The sequence below is a fragment of the Poecilia latipinna genome, unplaced genomic scaffold (genome assembly GCF_001443285.1).
Source record: "Poecilia latipinna isolate Pla-1442-1.1 unplaced genomic scaffold, P_latipinna-1.0 Scaffold1971, whole genome shotgun sequence".
Lineage (NCBI taxonomy): Eukaryota > Metazoa > Chordata > Actinopteri > Cyprinodontiformes > Poeciliidae > Poecilia > Poecilia latipinna.
This window is the reverse complement of record NW_015114587.1, coordinates 10,820-35,299: the sequence shown is the minus strand read 5'-3', so window position 1 is coordinate 35,299 and position 24,480 is coordinate 10,820. Positions and strand designations below refer to the sequence as shown.

At 39.2% G+C, this 24,480-nt stretch overlaps 1 protein-coding gene across 1 annotated transcript in view; it reads right to left on the bottom strand.

Moving 5' to 3' along the window:
- LOC106935491 (trafficking protein particle complex subunit 9-like) overlaps positions 1-23,934 on the bottom strand; it is a 109,668-nt gene extending 85,734 nt beyond the window's left edge. Inside the window, exons 1-2 of the mRNA XM_015015976.1 lie at positions 23,764-23,934; positions 13,949-14,059 (exon numbers count right to left, since the gene is read on the bottom strand). Of these exons, the coding sequence (XP_014871462.1) occupies positions 13,949-14,059; positions 23,764-23,837 (185 nt within the window). The 5' untranslated portion in view covers positions 23,838-23,934. The remainder of the gene's footprint in view (positions 1-13,948; positions 14,060-23,763) is intronic.
- Between the last annotated feature and the right edge of the window lie 546 nt (positions 23,935-24,480).

The following is a 24,480-nucleotide window of genomic DNA, read 5'->3' as shown; positions in this document are numbered from 1 at the left end:
TGTTGGGTGTTTTAAAGTTTTTTTTGTGGAAAAAAAAAAAAAAAAAAAAAAAAAAAAAGTACTACAAGGGCGCGGGGAGAGGTGAGAGGAGTGGAGGGAAGTTACCATGGCAACAAGCTTTGTTTGAAAATGAGGCGTGTGTGTGTCCTTGTGTACATTTGATTCAGCAGAGCCGAACGACTGATTGTCACGGGTCGACCAGCATGGTGATGGAGGCTGTGGATGGTGCTGGGTGGGTGGATGGTGGGGGTCATATGTCATATGTAATCCCACCCTGACAAAAACCTTACATTCCCACATAAGACTCATTTAGTCCTGAGGAACACAGCTGTGGTGATGACTCAGAGAGGGGCGTGTGTGTGTGTGTGTGTGTGTGTGTGTGTGTGTGTGTGTGTGTGTGTGTGTGTGTGTGTGTGGGAGCACAACATGGGAATTCAGAGAAAACTGCTGATGATGATTGTAAGGTGAGTGTAGGCATCAATAAATGATTTCCTATAGTGAATTTTATACTCAAGGGAAAAGAAAAGGCATTTTAAGTAAAAAAGAAAAAAATCCATTGTAAGAAGTAAATTGGAAGCTAAAGTTCTGCTGATGTTCACCTTTATTGGTGCACTTGTTATTCAGATTTATATTTATTTTAAGACACAAATATTTGTTTCTTAACAGCATCAGAAATAAATCTTCCACCCTGTCGAAAATACATGAGAATATTCCAGGTTTCCATGCACAAAATGTTTTGTTTTTTAAAATAGTAAGCAGTATAAGCACTTTATATATTTGAGTAAAAGCCTTACAGAAGTGAGCTACTATGATTGTGACTGCAAAATAATTGAAATAATACATAACCTCTGTTTTCTTTTACCTGTTGCATCAAACTGGGATTATTATGATTGGAATTCAACTGATAATTCCTCAGCTGACATGCTAAGGATCGCACACTACATGGAAAGTACATGAGTTGTGATTTTTGACACTGATCTGTGAATCAAAGCCCCAAGACTACAAAGAGCATAAAGCTAATCGACCCAGTGAGAGGAAGAGAGGAGAGGCAGGCTGCCACGGCCTGACTTCAGCACAAGAAATGTCATTTTCCAGAAGATTTTATCTGACTGACATATGAAAGTCATTCTGTGTCCCAAAGCCTCCACTTAGAATGGAAAGACATGTTAGGTTAAAATGACTGATTTCAATATTCTGCACTGTTAAAATAAGCTGTAACATTACTAACTAACATTTTTTTGAAAAGTTGTGGATTTTATTTGAGCCACCATAATCTTAGGTTCTTCAGTGGTGGTAAAACTGTCTTGGTGTGTGTGGTTTACAGTCTTATTGGAAGTTTGTAAAGGTGCCTTAAGCCCAAAATGAGTAAAACAACATCGCTGAGCCTCCATACGAGTCACTGAATAATACCTGGCTCAGAGTCAAGAGCAAGATGGAGAATGACCGTTCAAAAAGGGGCGTGGTCTGTGAATTTTAGCCGATTACTCAGTCTGATTAATTCAGACATATAATCAGGGTGGGACAGTCATCAGAAGCCGGGCGCGTCTTTACTGATAAACCAGCTAAACAGATTTTCCTACAGATCCTGATCAGAGTAAGAAGACGAAACAATACTAAATAATGAGCCAATAAACATCACAATCACCTGGAATCCTTCGAGGATTTCTCCACAATATGATTTGTGAGTCAGGTTCTGACATTCCTGAATGTCAGCTTTCCAGGATGGAGACTTGTCAAGAAGTATCAGCAGGTTCTGTGTCTCCTGTTCTATTTAAACAATGGCGTAGGCAGTACAGTCAGTAAAAGTAAAGATTTCCTTTTTCCAAAGCCTGTATTTTATTTCCCCATGCTTTGACCTTGAAAACACTGAAACCAAATTTCTGACTCCTATAAAATGAACCCCTGTACTAGAGCTTCCTGCATTCCATTATAGCATTTTAATCATGTTCTACATTTTTGTTTTAAATATTTGACCAAGTGCAGTAATCCTGTCCAAGTCATTCAGAACCCAGATATACCTGCTCACCACAAGCCCAGTCTCTGCAGTCAGACTTGTGCAGGTATTTGTTTTTGGAAATGAAGATAAAAAGTGTAGTTCTGTACCATTCCCTCACTATTGTAAGAAACCATATATTTGTTCCTCTATCAAGTCTTCATGGGTCCACCGGCTTGCAAACTGAGGAAAAACTTCATCGGGCTTTTTTAGCTCGAAGTCAGAAGGATCAGTTATGCAAGTCATCGTCGTTCTGAATAATGTTTCTAGTTTCCATGTAAAATGTTTGCACTGGCAGCACAAGAGAGGAGGAGGGAGAGTTCGCCGCGGTTCTGGAGGAGCTCCTGTGTTGTCGTAGGGTGGCCTTTTTAATGAGTGCGACAGCCTGTAGTAGAGCTGCTTTCCTGAGTCGTGCTGTGCCAAAAAAAATAAAAAAATAAAAAAATACAGGCGCACCTGGCTGCTGTTGTTTCTGCTCACTGGGAAATGTCCTGATGGATAGATAGAGACCATCAGGAGCGGCCGCCTAATGAGTCCCTTTGCGCATAAAGTCACCCTTGGAAAAAAGGCCGAACTCTGGCATTTCAGATAACTACACAGAGAAAGTCAGAGACTGAAACCTCCTTATTTCTTTAAGTTCAGTTGTTACACAGCTGATGGCTGCTCCATGATGGAGAAATGATATGATGGCCGTTTAAAAGGAAAATACTATAAAGACGACATCAGCTGCAATAAATCCACATTTTTCTCACTCCTCTCAAGAAGACTGGAGACATTAATTTGTCAATGAGACATGCTGAATGTTACAGTAGCAGGCAATATGTGAACTCATGACACGTATGCTACACTTACAAGTAATTCTTTGCTGTATCAGTAGTGGAGACACTCCGCACGACACGATGCATCCCAAATCTCATTTTGATAAAAACAGCAGCCGTGTGTTCAGCACAGTAAACAAAGCTCAAAATTCTGAAAGTAACTTTTAAATGCCTATGGATGAATGTATTGGTCACAGTATTTTCTGTTCTAATCTGAAACATGAAGAAAAAAGTCATGAAATGTATTATGTAAAACTGCAGTATGTAACTTATAAAGAATGTTCATATTCTCCTATAGAGAGGACTTTTTCCTCTCTATAGGAAGAGAGGAAACACTCCTCTGATTCTTACAGTACTTTCAGGAATCTGCCTCCCACTTTCTCCTGGTCACTGCCTGCGTTTCCACTAATCGTATAATCGTGCATTTTAAAAATAAATTTGCTTAAAATGGAAGCACACCAATTAAAAAAAAACTTATTTGTCGATAAAACATTTTGCTGCTATGATGAGGGCCTTTCATGAATGCATCAAAGTTAGCTTATCTCGCAAAACTGCAATGGAAACACGAGTCACATGATCACCAACAGGATGATGCCATTGGTGCAAACCACAAATAAACAGGAAATGCAGGAGGATGAAGGCGCTGTGTGTTTTTAATGACTTATTGAGTGAACAAACTTATTCATATGTGATTTTAATTGTGCTTCTTGTTTAACGGAAACTCTGCAATTGCAAAAATCATATTTATTCGGCAGTACAAGAATATAGACAAAGTTTTGATTTGTAATGGAAACGCAACAAATGTTATGTCTGAAGGGTCGCCTTCCACCTTCCAATACATTATTTTCCCATCCAGAATTATGATTTTTTTTTTTTTAATCAAAAAGTGATTGTTGCTGTTAGTACTGTTCTTAAAAGCAACTGTGTTTTATAACTGTCAGCTTATTAAAGTTATGATGCCACTTGTCCCCTCATTTATCTCTGGAACATCTGTTCCACACGAGCAGCTGCTTCCCAGCAGCTTCAATTTGTTCGTTGGCAGGATACACAAAGAAAATGTGATCAAACTTTGTCTTTTTATGCAAACCGGGTTTTTAAGCTTCTTTAATCTGCTGAAATAACAAAGATTATCACAAATAAGACTGCAAATCACAAGGGCAGCACAACCAGCTGTTCCGCCTGTTAAATTAGTCACTTTAAGTGTGAAGACAGACAACAACATGAAGAATGACCGCTTTTTTATGTTTAATGGTTAACATCATTAACCAGTCAAGGAAAAAGTATTATTAAGAACAAAATAACGAACAATAGTTAGAGAAGTCAGACTTTATGAACAATTTTCCTTTTTTATATAATTGTTTCTCTTAAAATGGGCATAAAAGAAAACTCTTTCAAGCAGATCAAATCACAGCAACACATAAATAACGGATCAAAGGATAAGTCATATTTTTCAAAGCCTAAAATTTATGAAACGTGTACAAACTCTGTTCTTTTTAAGCAGGTATGTTAATTTCAAAAAATATTTTTGACACCAAGAAAAGCCTTTGGACTTATGTTCAACTAAAACAGACAAACAAATGGTTTACAATAACAGCTTAACTACTGTGTTGCTGTAGACAGATAAACCCTTACAAGTACAACAAGGACCTATTATGTTTTAGAAAAGTGAGATTTTCAGCCTTGTCCACTCAATAGCTGCATTTCCATTACAAATGTGCACAAAACTTTGACAATATTCCACTAATGTGGAAAAAACAATTTTGCAATTGCGGTATTTCCATTGCACAAGAAAGACGATTAAAATCACACAGAAATAAATTTGTTCACGTGATAAGTCGTTAAAAAACAGGCAATGTTTTTTCTGTCAGTGGTAACATCCGGTTGTTGATCATGTGACTCGTCTGTTGTGAATAAAGTGCTTCCGTTGCAGTTTTGAGAAATATACAGATTTATAAACACCTCATCCAAAGAAGCATTTTCACTCATTTGGCTTCAGGTTCAGTTGCCTTTTCTTTGTGGTTTTCTTCCCTTTTTTCTCTAATTTGGACTTGAAAATAAATACATCTATAAGTTACAAGTAAAGGAAAAGTTGTATAAATAAGGATATATGACATTTAACAGTAAAAATATTTAAATGGCAAAACATATTACATTTAATGTAATGTTTTGCAGGGTATTGCTGTAAGAGGGGAAAAAACAAACAAACAAAAAAAAAAACAGGCAAGCATTGTCTACTGTGTCCTGCTCTGTTCAAAGGAAAGATGGAAGAAAGCAGCTCGGACACTGCGGTCGCGTCGCAGCGGTCTTTAGGAACACTGTCACTCTCCTGACATCAAAGTGGCCATTTGCGCTGTCAGGTGCCATTAAAGGCCATCATGAGGAGGATAAGGACCTTGTAAAAATAGGAGGAGATGAAAGAAGGGCTCCATCACTCACTCACCTACAAGCTGCTTTTACAGCAACGCTACAAAAACTCAACGAACTAAACTTACTTCTGGAGGACAACTAGTGAGAGACGGAGGTATTCACCAAATCCTCTAAATCATGTAAATGCAGAGGCAGATTAAAACAGCTTTCTGTGTTGAGCGGACTAAAGAGAAATGTTTTACCCCTCTCCTCACATGAAAGCTTTTCATTTTACATTCTGTTTGTGTAGCGCAAGGAAAAAAAAAAAAAAAAAACTCAGTAAGGACAATTAAAACATATTTGTCCCAGGCAGAAAAAGCGAATGACTGACAGAGTCATTTCTGCATCTGTCAGATTGAAACGTTGGTTTCACTAGTTTTGGATGAAGACTCCAAAAAAATAACATCTCGCACTTGACATCTCATTCATCACAGAAGAAGAAGAAAATAGGAAATGACAGGACGGCTTGATGTCGACAGGGAGGCGTTTAAAGGGACGGTAGCGTTAGGTCGGGTGCGCTCCGAGATCTGAGTGCAGTCGGAACTGGAGGTGCCGGCGCTGAGTGGGCATCAGAGTTGGTGGCACAGCATTCTGCTGTAACTGGACTGTGGATGCCGACACTGGATGATAGAAACGGTCGCAAACAGAACTTTGAGGAAGTTTCCATGTTCCTTGAAAGTTTAACAGTTTGTCACATTACAGACGCAGATATCATAGTCAGTGTGCTTTATTGGTGTTTTTATGTTGGAACTAACATAAAGCAATGCAGTTGTTTTAAAGCTGAGGTATGGAACTTTTAGAAGTGTTTTTTTTGTTTTTGTTTTTTTTTTTAGGGGCGACTGTGGCTGTGTATGGGTAGGTAGAGTAAGAGTCTTGCGATCGGAAGGTTGTAGGTTCGATTCCAGCTTCCTCCTGCCACATGTTGATGTGCCCCAGGGCAAAGGACTTAACCCCGAATTGCCTACCGATATTGCCTGCATATCGGTCTATAAATGTGTGTGCGTTTGTGAGTGCGAATGGGTGAATGTGACTCTAGTGCAGGGGTGGGCAACTCCAGGCCTGGAGGGTCTCCTGCAACTTTTAGATGCATCTCTACTTCAACACACCTGAGTCAAATAATGAGGTCATTAGCAGGAGTCAGGAGAACCTGACTGCACTTGGGAGGTGATTCAGCTGTTGGATCCAGGTGTGTTGGACCAGGGAGACATTAAGAGTTGCAGGACACTCGAGGACCAGGCTTGCCCACCCCTGCTCTAGTGTAAAGCGCTTTGAGTGATCAAAATGACAGGAAAAGCGCTATATAAGTCCGGTCCATTTCCATTTACCATTTACTTTTTTTTCTCTGTCATTTTAATTTTGTTCAAATTCTGGTTTTGACATCTCAGTCCCAAAACTCCACTAAGAGTTTCAAACTTTAACAGACTTCATCTGCCTGACCAACTCTGCACCTCGGACCCTCAGTGAAAATCGAACAGGACATCGACTAAAATAATTTCTCAGCCACTTGAGGGGGAGGAAAAGAAAATTTCTCAGTGCTTTGGCACATAATGTGCCCACAGAGCTCTTCTATCTCTATCACACACACAGAGTCACAAGGGTAAACACTGAAGGCAATGTGGGGTTCAGCAATCCAAATGATATTTGGTTGAGGATCACTCTGCCACTGAGCTAAAGAACAAAATGTCATGGAGTTTTACAGCTTTGTTGATATATGGTGCAATTTTTTTACAAAAAAAAAAAAAAAAAAAAAAACTGGAAATTTTGGAAATATGAAAGAAATTACAAACCGACTCAGCTGTTTTTCAAAGCAGAAAAGTCATTTTAAAGCACACTTTTGACACAAAAACCCTCCATAAGGTAAAATGCACCATGACCAATGACAGAATATTTAATAATATGCAACCTAAAAATGACAGCTACCTGGGAAACTAAACCCCGACTAACAGGAATATGTAATATTATGTGGTTAATTTTTGGTACCAAAGAAAATAAATAGTGAGTTATCTTAATTTTCTGTGCTAGAAGTGTGGACAAGGAAAACAGTTTGAGGTGGAAACACCTTCTGCCCCAGAGTTATGAAGTATTTGGAAACCTGTGTTTAAAGAACCTAAAAATTCAAAACTAAAAGAGAAGGACACAATGGATATGTGACGACTATAAAAGATGGGCCTACGCTGTAAGGCCTTTACAGCAACCAGGGGTGATTGATTGTGAGCATAAATTTTCTCAGGTACTGTATGTATTGTCATCGTCGTTCTTCAATCTTGACTGCATTCAGAGCCATCTTAACCTGTTTCTTTTACCTTTTTGTCGTCCTTTTCAAACATGTCTTGACTTCTAACATTAACATGATTATAATAATCCTGAGGTACAGACCAGAACCCAACTAAGAGAAAACAAGGGAATATATGATATATGATCCCAACATATACAAACATTCAAAAACGGTTCTTCTTTTCCACCTTCATCGTGTGCTTGTGAAGGAGAAAACACTAATTGAAAGTGAAGATTAGATTCAATTTGGCATTTGAGACAATGTTTTACTAACTGTAGCGATATGGTTCTTGGAATCTGATTTTATGTATTTTTTCTTATTTAACCTTCACTTTACCAGGAATCCCTTTGCTTATGATAAAATCAGTTTTCTATTGAGACCTGGCCAAGAAGAACATCAGTAATGTATACAAAACAAAATAAAGAACTGCAAGTACTGACTTCATTTTGGGGACTTTGCTTTACCTTAGCAAAGGTCACGAGAGCAGAGCATGAAGTTCACAGGCTGTGATGTGCTAAAACTCAAAACACTTCAAAATAATGTATCTGGACAACAGAGATTAATTGTGTTATAACTGGACTAACTAACCTGCTCTCTAAGCTCCTGGATTGGATAGGAACATGACTGTTGTGACTTAAATTAATTGGACCTGTTGGTTTTAATGTAAAATGTTCTCTGGTCACTTTTTGTTGTGTTTTAGCTTAAATACATGACCTAAATTAAGCCAATATCTCTTAAAAATGATTTTAAAAAGCAGAAAAACAACCTGTTCAGCTGACAATAAAATATATGACTAAATCAGTTTCCATAAATGATGTTACTTACTTTTGATCACAAATCGAAAAGAACCAGGACAGAGGTGCAAAACATATGCTGCACTCATATTTACTTCGGCTTTCGATGGTACTTGAGTAAAGTAGTTCAATGTGTTTCACAGGGGGAACAGTGGGTGGTAAATGGAAACGCAGCAGGAGACCTTAGAATCAAAATCTGTTCTGAGACCCCGTTGGAAATAGTGTTAAAAAAAAATTTAAATCAGTATAACTGTGATTGTCTTTGGCAGACATCGACTAACTACCTGGTTTGGTTCATTTTGTAGTAAATACTGAGAATAAAATCTAAATTTACTTACTAAAGAAGGTTAGATAGAGAATTCCCAACACTTTAACATCCAATCAATGAGAAGTGAACCCAGGATGGTAAAATCCAATAATTCATGATATCAGAAAATCATTTATCATCAGAGATGATAAATTCAGAGACGTAGAATTGAGTCGCACTGAAGCCACAAAATAAAGACTTGAGATGACCTGTTCTTAGCTGGAGCTTTAAAAACATCACCACTGTCTCACCAACTCAACACTGTATTAAATGACTCCATCGGGAAAACAATTATGCTACATTATTAGCACAACTAGCTTAGCCTATCAGCGAAGCTATTCAAGCTTAAAATAACAGGGCTAACCATGACGTCTCCAACGCTAACGTAAGCGTCCACAGACGTTCCATGAACCACCAGGGCTTCCTGAAACAATGGAAATCAGGACGGATAGAATCTGATGGTTGAATAACCTAAATATAAACTATAAATATCTTTACTGTTGAGCTATGTTTTTAGTCAATAATTTAGCAGCAGAAAGTTTGTTCCTTATTTTGTTGATATATGGTGAAATTAATTAAATACAGACCCTGCAATTAATTCCATCACTGAATTTATCAAATAATTTGGGGGTCAGAACAATTCTTGGAAAAATTAATACAGCAGACAATCATTTTTGGATGGAAAAAATGATCATACTAAATTCAAATCCATAACTACTTTATTGATCCCAAAGGGAAATGAAATAAATCGAAGAGCTCGATGGATGTGGGCAGTTTGTCCATCAATATTACGTCTTTCCTACATTCTGTCAGTTACATTTTCAGGCCATCATAATTTGGCACTTGCAGCTTATGGGAATTTATATGCACTGACAAGCTTTTAAATTACCTGCAGCAGAATTACAGGTTGGTAGGCGATCCCTAATAAACTCATAACAGCTGCGCAGAATGAAATAAAGAACAGTTCTGAATACAATTTGTTTGAGAGACTTATTAACTCGACCCGTTTTAGACGATTACTGTAATAAATCGCTGGCAAGCTTGTTGATCTCAGCGACTAATTTCTGCTCAGGAAAAGGTTATTTTAGGAGAGCTGAGTGATGAGCTGCTTGGCTCCGTCTGAAAAGATGCCTTTCCACCCCCTAATTCCCCTCAAATAATACCCGCCCGCCCCTCTGGAGAAACGCCTGTGAGTCACCGCCGGTGCACCTCCGCTCGTGGCCAACGATCCATCGCAGAGACAGTGCTGACTGGAATCATAATTTGCCATTTCCAGTGCGATGATAAGTTGAGCGAGAGGGAAGGGTAGGAGGGATTACAGAAACAATAAAAGACTGAGATGATGCAGGCATGTCTCTGGCAAATGAAATAGGAGGGGCTAATGGCTGATTAACTACTAATGATTCAAAGATTAGAATATTTCCAGACAAGCATCCGTCTGCATTGTTGCCCTCCCAGAAAAGCTCCAATAAGAGTGAAAAACAAGCTAATGAAGTTGTTTTTCAGGAAGCTGACACGCCTCAATGCAGAGCGGCAAAATGCTGTTGGAGCTTTTACAACCTGGCATCAAAGTCGATGACGTTCACAGGATCGTATTTATTGTGTCGATCATTTGCGTTCCTAAATTCAAGTGTTTTGTGAGTCTGTCTCTTTAAAGGCCCGATTTACTGAGAGAGAAACTTTGACCGTGTCAGATTGTTTAAGTCAGGTGGAATTTAAAGGAGCCGTTTCTGAACTCAGCCTTCTGCAGCATAACATCTAAGATAGGAACTTAGATGTTCGTGTCTTAGATGACACGAACATCTAAGTAGCGTCATCTACTGAGAGATGACGCTCTCTCAGTAGATGAGAGCGTCCTGTCCTGGTGGTGGGGTTTTCCTTTGTCACAATAAAACAAAACCCAGAAACGTCATAATCTATTTTTACCCGTCATTTGTTAAAGGGATGGTATTATGCATTTTCCAGACACATAGTGCCATTTTATAGCAAAATAAAGTAACTGTCACCTTCAGTTGTTGTAGAAAAATGCCATGCATATCAAATAGGACTTAAACAAATTACTTTGAAATTTAACGCCTTGGAATTGGGCCTCTGCCTTTTTAAAAACTCCTGCTCTTTCTGAAACTCCGCTGTGATGACTTCAGGAAGTCATCACAACATGGCTCCTCTTTTAACCCTTTAACAATGTTTTTACTAACATTTCACTGAGCAGTAGCTCCTATAATGAGCTCAGCAGATGCTCAGTTCCACCAGGTGTTTGCTAATTGCTGCTGGCTAGTCTGAAGGAGCTGAGTGGAGAAGTTGTGAGAAAGGGGTGACCTGTGAGGTGGAAGTTCTTAGGAGGAGGAGCTAGGTCAACCTGGCGTTTGGCAAAACTGAATGGTTGCCATGGAGATAAAAGGATTTCTCAGACAAGCATGAAGACAAAACTCCAGGTATGTTGTTGTTGAGGGAATAACTTAATACCATGATGTAAAGTTCAAAAAAGTTGATTTTATATAACACTGCCCCTTTAAATTGAAAATAATCACATTTTAATTGCAGATAATCCACAACGCCTCATCACACATCAAGCATATGAATACATGTAACTTTTTCTCCGCATTGACAAAATCTATAATGAAATTAAACACTTAAATTATAAAAATGGACGTAAACTGTGAACCCATTTGTGTGTAATGAAAATGTCTCCAGGTTCATATTGAGGCTGGATCCAAACTCTGGAGCCTGAATTGAGGGAACTTCTCTCAATCTGAAGCGATCAGAAGTCAGTAAGACTCTCTGAGTGAGAGAGGATTCGCTCCAAAGACTGCTGTCCATTATCAAACAGTCCATAACTCTTCAACGCGCTGTCAGCTCCAGAGAGCGAGACGCATGTAGTTCAGAGTTCAAGTCAGAGATGATACTCAAATGGGACATTTTTTATTATTATTATTGATGGATTTGGTTACCTAAGCGATGTATTCTGTGTGTAAAGTTGAAAATGTCTGCGCATCTGCAGCAAGTAGTCAAATCTGTGAAATGCAGTCTTTCAAAATGACTGATGGTCTTCAGGTTTTCCCATCATAGATTAAGAAAACCCAAAAAACAGCCAAAGATGGAAAATATAAAGTTAACGCGACCACTGGCTGCTCCGCTCACATCCCAGCCTGGAGCGCCTTTCTCCAGCCAACCCGGAGCTGACAGCCCTCCCCACCATGCTGGAGGTTTGGAAATGTTTTTCAGGTTTCATGCACAAAACAACCAATGGACAGGGAAGCTTGCCACCTCAAGCTAGCACAAGAAACTTTTTTGCAAAATCGAATCCGCTTTTTCAAATTTTGCCATTTTAATCAGAGATTTCTAATGTGACGCTTCAAAATTTACGTACAGAACTTTGATGGAAACAAATTGTCATGTAGACTGATGTTTTTATGTTTATGTATTTTAAAATTTGTGGCTGTAATGTGACAAAATGTCATCAATTTAGTAAAGCAATGTAGCTATGATTCTATCTCCACTAGGGATGCATGATAGTATCGGCATAGTATCAGTATCGGCCGTTATTAGCTGTAAAGTTTAATATCGGACATCGCCCATTCTGTCAAAATAAGTCACCGATATAAAAGGAATTGTTTTTATATGACAAACCAGTGACAGTGATGCCTACAGCACAGCACAATGTCAAATTTGCACTGTTTGAGTGTTGTCATTGTCTTAGAGAGCAGATGTCATGAATAAATTTGATGTTAAACTTAATACAAGTTGAAAGTGTTGCATCATTTTCAGCCTCCTTTTTAGCATTAGCATTTGGTAGCAGGCTAAACTGACAAAGATAATGCAGTATTTTAACTCCACAGTAGACAAAGTCATATAGTTTCATTAAGTAGGAAAACAATATCGGTATTGGTATCGGTTATCAGCCAAATGAGTTTCCGGACATTGACCAAAGATCCACTATCATGCATCCCTAATCTCCACACAACTTATATATATATATATATATATATATATATATATATATATATATAAAGAAACCATGAAAGAAACTGAATCAAAACCAATTGATAATATTTAAAGACGGTTTTCAAAAACAAAGGGACTTCAAACTGTATAAAATAGCTTGACATGTATGATACCGAGTGAAAAAGAGTAGGTGGTGCTGTTCTGTTTCTGGTAAAGTTGAAAAATTGATTGCTATCAAATCAATTTTGATATCAAAAAGCGAGATTTTAGAGAGAACTGCCAGAAAAGAACGAAAAAAAACCCCCCAACACTCTTGAATTCAGTCTTTACTGGAAAAAAGCGGCGTGACAGTTAAAGATCTGCAATAAGGAGGTTCTTGAACCAATATTAACTCTGCCTGACAGCCGGAAGACATTCTATTACATCTTCAATCAATCGTTACTAAAACATAACACTTAGGATGTACCGACCAGTTCTGAGAAAGAGACCAAGTACTTCTGGAATGAAGGTATTGAAAGTGAAGAGGGCGGAATAGATGGACAACATGAGGGCAGTCCACAAGTGTAACCAGTCTAAATGGACTCCAGGAATGTTCTCAGAAATACTGGCGGTTAAAAAGCAATCATCTGTGTGGAAGTTTAATTTGGGAAGTAACAAGACTTTTCAGCCACGTAATGATGAGCGGACAAACTCAAACCGCAACAGGAAAAAAGGAAGACTTTGAAGTAACTATCCTAGTTTTCTAAACTCTAGAGGGACTGTGGGCCTACAAATGCTCCTTTTTGTTGCCTTGCCAACATGCAATTGAACAGGTGTGCCTAATAAAGTGGCTGGTCCAGGGAGTCGCTTGTTTTAAGGAGAAAACGCTGCGGTAGCATTTTAAACTTTTAAATGTCATTGTGTTTTCCAGCAAACAACCTGATCGAAGTCATTTAACATTTGATATCTGACCAGCTGCAGTTTGATATTTAGAGGCTGCAGCTGGACAGCTAACTCAGAGCTAATGTTTGTGTTAATGGACACAGCTGAGTGTTGATCAGTGCTTTGATTTTATCATGACTGACCTATCGAATAGGGAAACAGTGTAGCTATACATGTTTCCAGAAGCCTTCAGAGGTCGACCTTTGATGACCTCAGGAAACAATTATTAATGTGTTTAAGATCATCATCTTAATGAAATAGTGGCCTAAATAATTTTTCCAAAATAATAATGACTTAAGCTATTATTTAAGGAAAGTGATGAAATGTTAGCGGCACAAAGGAAAATTTTTACTGCACAAATGTAGCACAATTGATTGAAGTGATATTTCGTTTTGATTTTGCAGATGTGCACTGGCTGGTTGACCTTTGATGACCTCTGGAAACATTAAGTAATATGTTTGCAGGTTTCCACATAAACTTGCAGCTCACCTCTGACACTCGCTGGGATGCAGCACCAGGTCCTCGCTGTTCTTGGCGCTGACTGTGAGCTCGTGTTCCGTCGGGTTGAAGATGTCGAGCAGAAGGTGGCACTGCCGGGTGCTGCGGGCACAGACAGGAACACTTCAGCCAAAAAAGCCGATACGATGCATCGAATTCAACACAACTTTTACATGACCCCCGTCTGCCCCCCAACCAACAAAAAAAACATGACTGGCCAGTCCTTGGACTGTGTTTATGCGTCTGGTTCTAATTACTTTGCTAAAAATAAACAGCAGCGTGGCACACAGCGGGTCGGTGAGATCAAGAGAAGACGGAGTGTAAAGTACTCTCAGTGCTTGTCAGAACATCAAAGGTGGCCGTGCTTTCATTAAATTTGAAGACCTATGTGGAGCAGGTCATCTGCGCATCATCCCGCGCCTGCTTTTCTCATGTAGATCACAAGAGGAGCAATTTGTGATTCAGATCAACATGTTGAGTGTTCAAAGAGTTAATTTTAGCCCCCAAAGTAGGTGGATGAAAGGCCCGCGTGTCTGGAAACAGAACCAGGTAACAAAATTAAGTGCTGCTTCACAGGAATAATGACTGGAGCAGGAAAGGGCTACGGTTAGGGTTTTATGAAGAACAATAAAAAGTGTTTCATGATCTGGGCTGGGATTTCTTATGAAACTTTTTGAACATACAGTAAATTCATAAACCCAGATAAAGAGTGAGTAATGTGTAGCATGGCAAAGATTTTCATTGCTGCAAAAACAGCAGCTTGTGCTACAACAGTTCTTCACATTAGACAAGAGTCGCCTCAGAAATGCTGGAACTTAGGAGAGAAAACTGAAGTCATCTAGAGATAAAGTTCCATCAACTTCATTTAGAAAAGTCATGAACATTAGGCCTGGGCGACAAACCGAAAACGTAACCAACACCAGAATTTTTTGGTGATGACCAACATCATTTTTTTCCCATGTCGGGATTCTGGGTGTTTAAAAGACAAATGAAAATTAAAGTTGTTTTTGTCCTCTTTTTGGCTGTGTGTAGGTAGACTATGCTCATGTTCCTTTAAGACGCTGTGTTGTGCGTACAGCCCGTAGCAAGAAGTAAAAGATGGTGAGGTTGAGAAAATTTTAATAGTTGAAGCGTCGGCAGGTCGAAGAGGAACAGCTCATTCTGAAGAGGATTTTTAAAAATGCAAGGATGTTGGAAGGAAGTTATTTTATACTTCTAAACTTGTTCAGTTGTGCTTATTTGTTTAATAACTCTTAAATAAAACTAAAAGTACAGACTTTCTTAATTTATTTGCAGATGCTATAGTTTTAAAGTCCATTAAAGTTCATAAAAATAATTGTCCAGGGGAATTATAGCCTCAATATAACTGGCTGGGAAGTATTTATGCTGCCCTATCATATTTTTCTTAACTTATTTATGTAGGAAAGAGGGGCAGGGTTCAGTATTATTACCATTTATTGTCATTACCCCAATTTTTAGTCGGTTGAGACACTCAGAACGGCTCTGCTGTCAGCAGGCCCATTCCAGAAGATTGTCAAAATCAGAGACATCCTGTCCAGGAGAGATGCTGGAAAACTAGTCATTTGTTACTTGAAGTCAGGACTACAGCAATTCTTTCATGGAGGAGGATTAGGGCCACTAAAAAAAGAAAATAATAATTCTGACTTCTGTCTAATAATTCTGATTTTAATATCTAAAGATTAAAGTCAGATTTTTGAAGGGGTGGAGGGGGGGAGTCAGAATTCTTTGAAAAAAAAAAGTCAGAATTTTTAAAGAAAAATCTGAATTCTTAGTGGGGAAAAAAATCAAAACAAATAGAAACAACCAGGATGTTATGTTCAAGGTGTTAGACATTGTTAGACATTGTGCTATCTCCCATCAGGAAGTTCATAAAATGCTGTTTAAAACCCTCAGCTGATCCCAAACACCTGCAGCAGGAGTTTTGATGAAAATGAAAAAGAGAAATCGTATTTCTTCTATGTTAGCTTCCCTTCATCAGCTCCCTGTTAAATCCAAAGAAACATTTAAGATTCTGCTTCTCACATATAAAGCCAGATCTTTTAGTTACCAGGTTTCTCTCAAGAGGAACCAGTTTAGTTTTGAGGTAGATGCCTCGTCTAATTTTCACACTCTGCTTAAAAATATCCATTTTGATAAAGCTGATAAAGCTGTTAAAAAACAGAACAATATTTTCCTAACTGTTGGATGTGAGGGGAGTAAAGGGAGGATTGCACTCTGAAAACTGTTAACACAGAAAATGTCCAACACAAATTTTAAGAGTAGTGCTGCAGAGATTCATTTCTCTGTTTCACTGCTGTCAGCTTAAAACAGGAAAGCTCACATTTGATCACCTCAGTAAGTGAATTAGCAAAACAAAGCAGGCTGCTGCTATCACTCAGTTTGTGATCGGCACCCTGGGCAACCCATTTCGCTCTACACACAGAACTTCAGTATGAGAGCGTCAACCTCCAATAAAGTTAAAGTAGGGTTTTATATATGTTCCCTACCATGTTCTGCTGCTGCCTGTGAAGGGTTCTGACCAGCTGTACAGTCCAAGAGCTTTACTGTCTGATAAGTAGTGGACGGTGGAGTTGATCAAAGACGGTTTTTCAAATCGACCTCTTTGTGCCTTTCTCCCAATAACGGTCTGCTGCTTTATCCTTTGCCCACGGCTCAGGCTCTGTCTGAAGTTCAGTGGACATCTTGTTTTCAACGACCTTTTCAGGCTTTCTCTCATTAGTCAGACCTTCCTCACCATTGGCCACTCACAGCGGGAACTTTTCTGAGAGATGTTTGCTCTCACCGGGGAACACTCCTCAGCTTTGGGAAAAGGAAGAGAGCTAAAAAGCTACACTGCGGAGACAGCGCTGCATGTTTTTTTCTCCCTTCCTATGTTAATTGGTAAACACCTTTTTGCTAATACGCACACTACATGCAGGTCCAAAACGGAAGAAATATGGAAATCGTACAACAAAGCTGTTTTCAGCACTTTCATTAGGTCTGGAAACATTTCTGCTGTATTCACAGTTATTTTGCAGAAATCTGACCAAATTTGCTTCCTATACTTTGGTAGTCAATAAGAAGTCCGGAATATGTTTACATTTCTATTCTCAAATGAAGCTCTATGCATGTCACACACTGTGATGGTGCTGCAAAAATAATGTAGCCAACAAGACATTTTAAAACCTTTATCATTTTATACTGTAGAGGTACTGATGTCAAACTTTTAATCATATAAAACACACACACACACAAAAATCACAACCAAAATGTGGGGCAACCTGTGATGTAGCGTAACAGAGGAGGAGCTACATGCAGAGGCTAACGGCCCTCAACGGAAGCTTTGCTGTATTTTTTCCTCCCTGCTTTCTTTCTGCCCAAGTCTAATGAAGGTCACTAAAGTTATAAAGTCTAAATAAAAAAAACAACTTTAACATGATCAAATTGGGGGGGGTTTTCACAGAGAAGAACAAAACTAAATTGTGAGTGGTGCTAAAATAGCATGACCAACAGATTCTTACACTTATAGTCATGTCAGCTACAACTTTCATTTATTATTCTGTTTTCAATACATTTGACCCATAATAACTGGAATATTGACCAACATATTGCATGAGTATTGATTATTTTAATTATGGCACCATGTTTTAATGATGTATAGAACTTTGAACTGCTTTGTTACTGAAATGTTTCATACAAATAAACTTGATTGATCGATTTTTGACAAAAAAAAAAAGATTGGTGGTTTTAAAACAGTTTTATAAACCCTTAAAACTAGGGGCGCATCGATTTATCAGCCAGCCAATTTATCGGTGCCAATTTTCTTGATTTTGGGAGATCGGTGATCGGCAGATTTTTACATGTGAAGCCGATCTCATTCACCGATCTTATCTAGCTTGGCAAAGGTCTCGGAATCAACCACTGCTCTCTTTTGCTCTCTGGTGAGAAAGGTTTGACAGACAGACCGGCCCTCCAAGTTATGTCTCCACGTTTACAATTAACAATAGTGACCTCAATGTTACCAACTCAACACCTTTCTTGCTATATTAAGCAACATTTCAAATGAAAAAAATTGGCATTGGCCAAAATCAGAATCAGCAGGTTAAGCTTTTTAAAAGATCGGTAATTGGCGATCAGCCAGAAAATTGCAATCAGTTCACCCTTAAAACATATTTTAACACTGTTAACTGGCCTGAATCAAGTCAAAAATAAGCTCCAGTATCAACATTAAAGTGATCAGTGAACTAAAAAGCAGCAGCTGGGAAAAGTGAAATCAAATGTTTCCTTCGTCCGTTGATCTCTTTCCTAACAAGCTCCTAAACCTTGGGGTTGCTGGTTTTAGCATGCACAAACCTCTAATAAACTGCTTCAGCAATTAAAAGAGCATATCATTAAAGGGCTGCGCGCGTTTTCCGAGCCATCTTGGTGACTTTGTCGAAAGGCCTGATTAACGGGCGAGAACGGGGCGAGCTGCTAATTTATTGTCTGGGCAGTTTAGTAGAGGCGATCAATCAGAGCACAAAGTTAGGAAACAGGGCATCATTACTCATGCGTCGAGTCCCCGAGATAAACTGAAGGAGCAGACAGAGAAACTGGACCTGGGCATTACAGACTGCACTGTTTTTGATAAGGGTTTTAAATTAAAAAGACCTTAATGAGGTCAAATTAGGCTGAAAGGAGAGTGAAGTTCAGAACTGCAGCAGAGAGGCCAGAGATGAAAGCTCACTGCGCCGTTCGAGTCGGTATTAACCGAATCATGGCACTGAATCATTTTGATAAGTATTCTATCTGGCTACAAAGCAAGGCAGAGATCTAAGCTAACTAAATAATTCAAAACCGCCAATAGCGCTTCACACTATTTGTCTCCATTACGGCCTCAACTTTTACATTACTCTCTGATAACGGAGAGAGGCGGAGAAGGAGCCAAATTGTCCCCAGCGTCTTCAGCAGAACACATATTGAAGCAGATTTTATGATCGTTCAGTGCAATAGCAAAACATCCATCAATGATATATCAGTACCTAATGTACCTCAAATGAAGCTCTGAATATTAGACACTCCGTCCCGTTTAGGTATGAACATCTGACAAGCTCAATGTTCAATAGTTAATCAAACAAAAGTATTTCTACCTCTATTCCGATTGTGGTCTGGGTCTACACAGCAAATCGATGGGAATCAATCAGACTGTGCTGTCAAAAGTGGGTGGACATTAGCTTCAGGATTACATTGTTAAAGGGCCATAAATATCTGACGCACCAGTTGAGTTTCTAAAAATAGCAACGTTGATGAGTCCTAGGCCCACGCCTCGATCAATTCTGCAAAACATGATCGATAAGTGCTGATTTTGCAACCCGACCACGGCACAATAACACATTGACGTATTCCCAACGCGCAAAATGCTTTGGGCTTAATCAGCAGTGGAGGATTAAGGGTGCTGCCAATGACGGGGACATTTTTAGCCTCCGAAGCCAATGTTGGACGGATCATTATGCATCTGGGTGTAACGTCAAAGATGGAGCCTTAAGGCTAAGCAAACTGTAAACATTGATCTAAAACTAAAACAAAGGAAATGACAGACAACATTCTGGAACTTTTAGCTACATAATGTCTGCTGTTTAAAAAGCACCAACACACTATTTGTAAAATCTAAATCATCAAAATTCATTGACAAAGTGAAACTACAGACAGACAAAGCCATATATGAACAACTTTGAGCAAATAAAAAAATTATGGAGGGAAATCACGGTTAAAAATATGCAAATTCAAAACCATTTGTGAATTAGTAAGTGGAGTCAAACTGTGGAATATTAACTTGGACAATGACTGAACATAAAACCGTTCAAATGATCATATATACAGATGATTATAGTGGGATATAATGTATTATATTACTGCTCAATTATTGTTGGTGTTTTTGTTATTGATGCTAGTGTTTCTTTTTGGTCAATTTAAAAAGGAAATTATTCATCCACTGCAGTGAAAATTAAATAGATACTATATTGATGGGTTAACTATTAAATACAGGTTCAGTTGTCATATGTATAGATTATACATGTAATAAATATGAAATTATGTAGGTGGCTAGGGAATGTTACGTACACCCACTCAGCTGAATTTGTCGGTCAATAATAAAACACTGAAGCAGAAAAAATGAAACATTTATTAGAGAAACCCGATGTTGTCATATTTCCTACTTAAAACCTGGAACAGTTCTGTCTTGAAAGCCACTGATGTGAGTTAAACTGGTCGTTTATCTCTTCATCCCTTAATTCTGTAGTACTTAGAGTAGCATTCAATGATCAGACGAGCGATATAAAAACTGAAGCTGCAGCAAGATCGTTGCATATAAAATGTTGCTGCTGCAATTCACGTTCGATGTTTTTACACCGACACCTGTGTTCAGTGCTGCAAATGCCTCTGTAATTGGTTTAGAGCCGGATACATAAAGCACTCTGTAATTGCAAAAACAGATTGCGGGGATGCAGGGGGAAAAGATTAAGACTGAATTTTACCTTTGCAGCTGATGCACATGAATGTTTTTTTCGTTCAGATGTTTCTGTCACACACAAGCCGGCCGTCTGGCTGAGGGGAGGCGGGAATACGTAAAAAAAAAAAAAAAAAACCCACAAGGACAGCCTGCTCACCCAAAGCAAAAACACTGTTTTACTGAAATAAACCAAAGTAACTGTTAATAGAAAAGCTGCAGAGCAAAAGTCTTGAGTCATCACCAAATAAACAAGACAATGGGGTTTTCAAGCAAAGGGCATAATCTGGATTAATAACAACCTGCACAGTAAATCTGCATGTGGTGTTGCACTTTGATAGCAACATTTAATCTTGGATTTTCATCTCGAGGCCAATACTGGGGTAACATTTGAAATGCACTGCTTTCAGATGGAATTAAAAAGAGGGAAGTAGGAGAGCCCACCACTATGCACAAATAGTCAGTCAAACTGGAAAAAAAAAAAAAAAAGACTTTCTTCCGAATGTTCTCATTGTTTTCTGGCCGTAACAACATCACAAATCAGGATCAGCATGAAAGGAATTGTGGTCCTTATAGCACTCTATAATAAGTAGGGATGCACAATATTGGGTCTTTGGTCGATATACGATACCAACAACCGATAATCAATACCCGATACTGATATTTATCCAAGGCTTGTAGAATGGACCATTGGTGAGTTGGTTTTTTTTCTCAGTTGAGTTCAGTTCACTTTATTTTTGTAAATTATCAACATTAAACACAGGAAACAAAAACAATAATAATAAACAAACCCATAATTTACCAAAAAAGGAATAGGCTGAAGCCAAAGCTTATACTTGCCAACCCTGTTCATGTACTTAGCAGCCTACAGTCATAAAAGATATCTTCTGTCCATATAGATATACATACGCAAGTACTCTGCAGTTCTTCACTCTCTCGCTCTCACCTTTGGCCACCATGAACTCATTGCTATGGTCGTAATGGTGGTTCTTGAGATGGTTAATGAGGTTCGAAGTGCTGCAGGACTTTGTTGTTGTTCCTCCTCACATCACAAAACATCAGCAAATAGTAGTTATTTTACAAGTTTCCGACACTTAAACAATGCTGACATTTTCAATTGGTCCTGCTCTCCCGCCGTGATCAGATTAGGTCAACATCATGTGATGGATGTCATGACATCGCATGCATATAATGATGCTGCAGGCATCATTATCATTGGTTTCTCATTTAAAAACAACGAGTGAGTTATTTTGATGGAATAGCTATTGTCCAATATTAAGTTTTACAGCTAATATCGGCCGATATTCATACCATGCCAATAATATTGTGCGTCCCTAATAATAAGGATCATATTATCCAAAGCTGAAATATTGCAAACAGTCACATGGTTGCGGATTGTCGTATTCCAAGACAAATTGAAATTGAAAGTGAAAGTGAAATTGGGTACGACTCAACAGCCAGGCTAGTTTATCACACAAAATCCCAATGAAATTTGGTGGAGCTTTGGGCTGTAATGTGAAAATATTTACACACTAAACATGCCCTTGCAAGGTGGTAAAGTTAAAATCCCTTTTACTTTACAGATTCTTGATTCTCCAGGGCTTTCTGCAGCTACACCAGATAGAGAAGTCTGTCCCAAAGCCAAGTACATTCTGAAATGTTGTTTACTGCCACAGATTTTTGGAGAAGTTTGTCCTCATATAGGTCAGTGCATGTCAAGGACCTCTTGCTGTGGGTCTGTAAAGCCCAGAGAGTCACTCTAGACATGGTACCGAGAAAATACAAAGTTTGTTCGACTCGGGAAGAGTTCTGGAAATCTGCAGGTAGTCTGCCCAAATCTCCCTGAAGCCTTACTTTCAACACGTCTGAAATGTTTTGAGCTTTGGCTGAGCGCCAACAGATACTGTGTGTCAAAGTAGTGAGGCAGAAAATACCAGGCGAGCATAGGAGGTGAGGGAGACGCAATGACAGGGGTGACGGTACAGCGGGCAGAGCGGCATAACTATTAGTGCCGAGTCAAGACGGATGACTCAAACTTCAGATATTATTTTGGCTAATGACTCACCTCAAGAGGCCGTTACTCGCCCATGATCCGTCTCTTTTTCTTCCAGGTTTTTCATAAAAGTCGGGGAGTTTAGAAGATGAGTAAAGCCAGGAAAAATACAAGTGTGAACCGATAGGATCTCTACAGCTGCACAGGGTAAACATTGAATGTTTTAAGGCCCTTTTATAGTTTGTAGCATGAAGTATGTTTGAGACTTATCTCAAAATCCTTTTGACATTCCTTCTCACTAATCAGAACAAGAAAATAGCCATGACAATATAAAAACAATCTGACGTTCTTCCAAAAACGGATAAGTCTGAGATCATTGTAGACGTAGCGTTGCTGAAACACGATAGATGCTAATAGACAGAAGACCGCCATGCTAAGACTCTTAATTATGTCCAAGTTTCAACCACCTGATCCATACAGTCACACTCATGTGAAAGAAACGTATTTATGATGTTGAGAAATAAACACAGAACCTGGAACCTAGAAGCTGGAACACCAATGACTCAAAGAGAAGTGAGTTTAACATTTACTTGGATTAAGAGTCTAAACCCAGAAAGAAGTCCCTCCTGTAAAACATTAAAGATTAATTGTAATTTACAGCTACCAACATGGAGAAACACAGAACATGTTATTGTTAGAACAGATAGTGATTGAGCTGATATGGGAAAAGGGTCAAAGGTCTTTGCTATGGGTATTGATGCATTGCCCAACTTAACTACACAGTAAGAAGGGTGAAACTGGGACACATCAGGGTCCCCAATATGCATCAAAGCTGCTTTTGGAAAATCTAGATGAAACGTCAGATTTGTGTCGATAAAGTATTTTTTGAAAAACAGGAAACAGAGTTTTAAGGTATCTATAACAAGTTCCTCAGTGAAGATTTCACCCTCCAGTATTTATGTGTGCAGCGAAATTGACGCTGACATATTAACACAACTCTAATATGACCTATAACATCAAATGTGCCATATGCGTTACCCATAACAACAGCAGCTGATTACATGCTTGTCTTGTAAACTCATTAGTTTGATAATCCAACGTGACAAGGAGAAGAAGCTCAACTTTGTCATGACTCCGTACAAAAGACTTCACTCTCACTTTGTTGTTCATCAACAAAGTGAACAAAGCTGTATGGAGGCTCTATGTGCATGTCCCATTCTCTAAACTTAGCCCCACCTACAGCCCTGGGGGAGTAATAGCAACGTGTTGGAGCCATTTTCGGTTTTCATGTGGAAACAGAAAATACAACATGGTTCATGTGTGTGTTACCTGGTAGCAGGAAGGGTGCTAACTCTGGTAAAAAACACAGACGGCTCCACGTCTACATGGACGCCCAGAGACATCTCCCTGTAGTAGCCCTCCACTTTGCCCGCTCCACCGGAGTACCTGAAGTTCAGCACCGCCTCCAAAGTCTGCAACAGAACACAGGAAGGAGAAGGAAGTTACATCAGGGCTGATGTGGAACCGCATGAGCAGCTCATTAAAGCAACAGGCTGCGGTCAGAGGTCCTGCGCAGCGTGTTGCTACTCGCCGTTCAATCTACACAAAGTTTGCTCCACGATAGGAGCCATCAAGGCGGAAATAATAAATGCACCGCAAGGCTGCTATTGTGCTGCTTAATGAAATGGAAGTATAATGATGGGAAATGGACGATTCGGAATCCTAAAAGGGTTTAAAAGGGAGAGGGGTGGCAGCTGGGTGGCCTAGGTGAGATTGTTCTGGCTGCGTTCCACCATAATGGGGGGAAAATGGACAAGGGGGATCACTCAGCGGCACTCCGAGGCGTTTCCATGGAGAGGAGGCAGGGATGGAAGAAGGGGGGAATGTCATGAGCAGCCAAATGGGCAAAGTACAGGGGTGGGGGCAAATTAGAAGTGGCAGTTTATGCTGAGGAACACTAGCTGACTCAGGGAAGGAGATGTTCAGCTTTTCTTCCAGCGCAGTGTATATCATCTCCACACATTCCGCTGATGGAGGCTCTGGCTG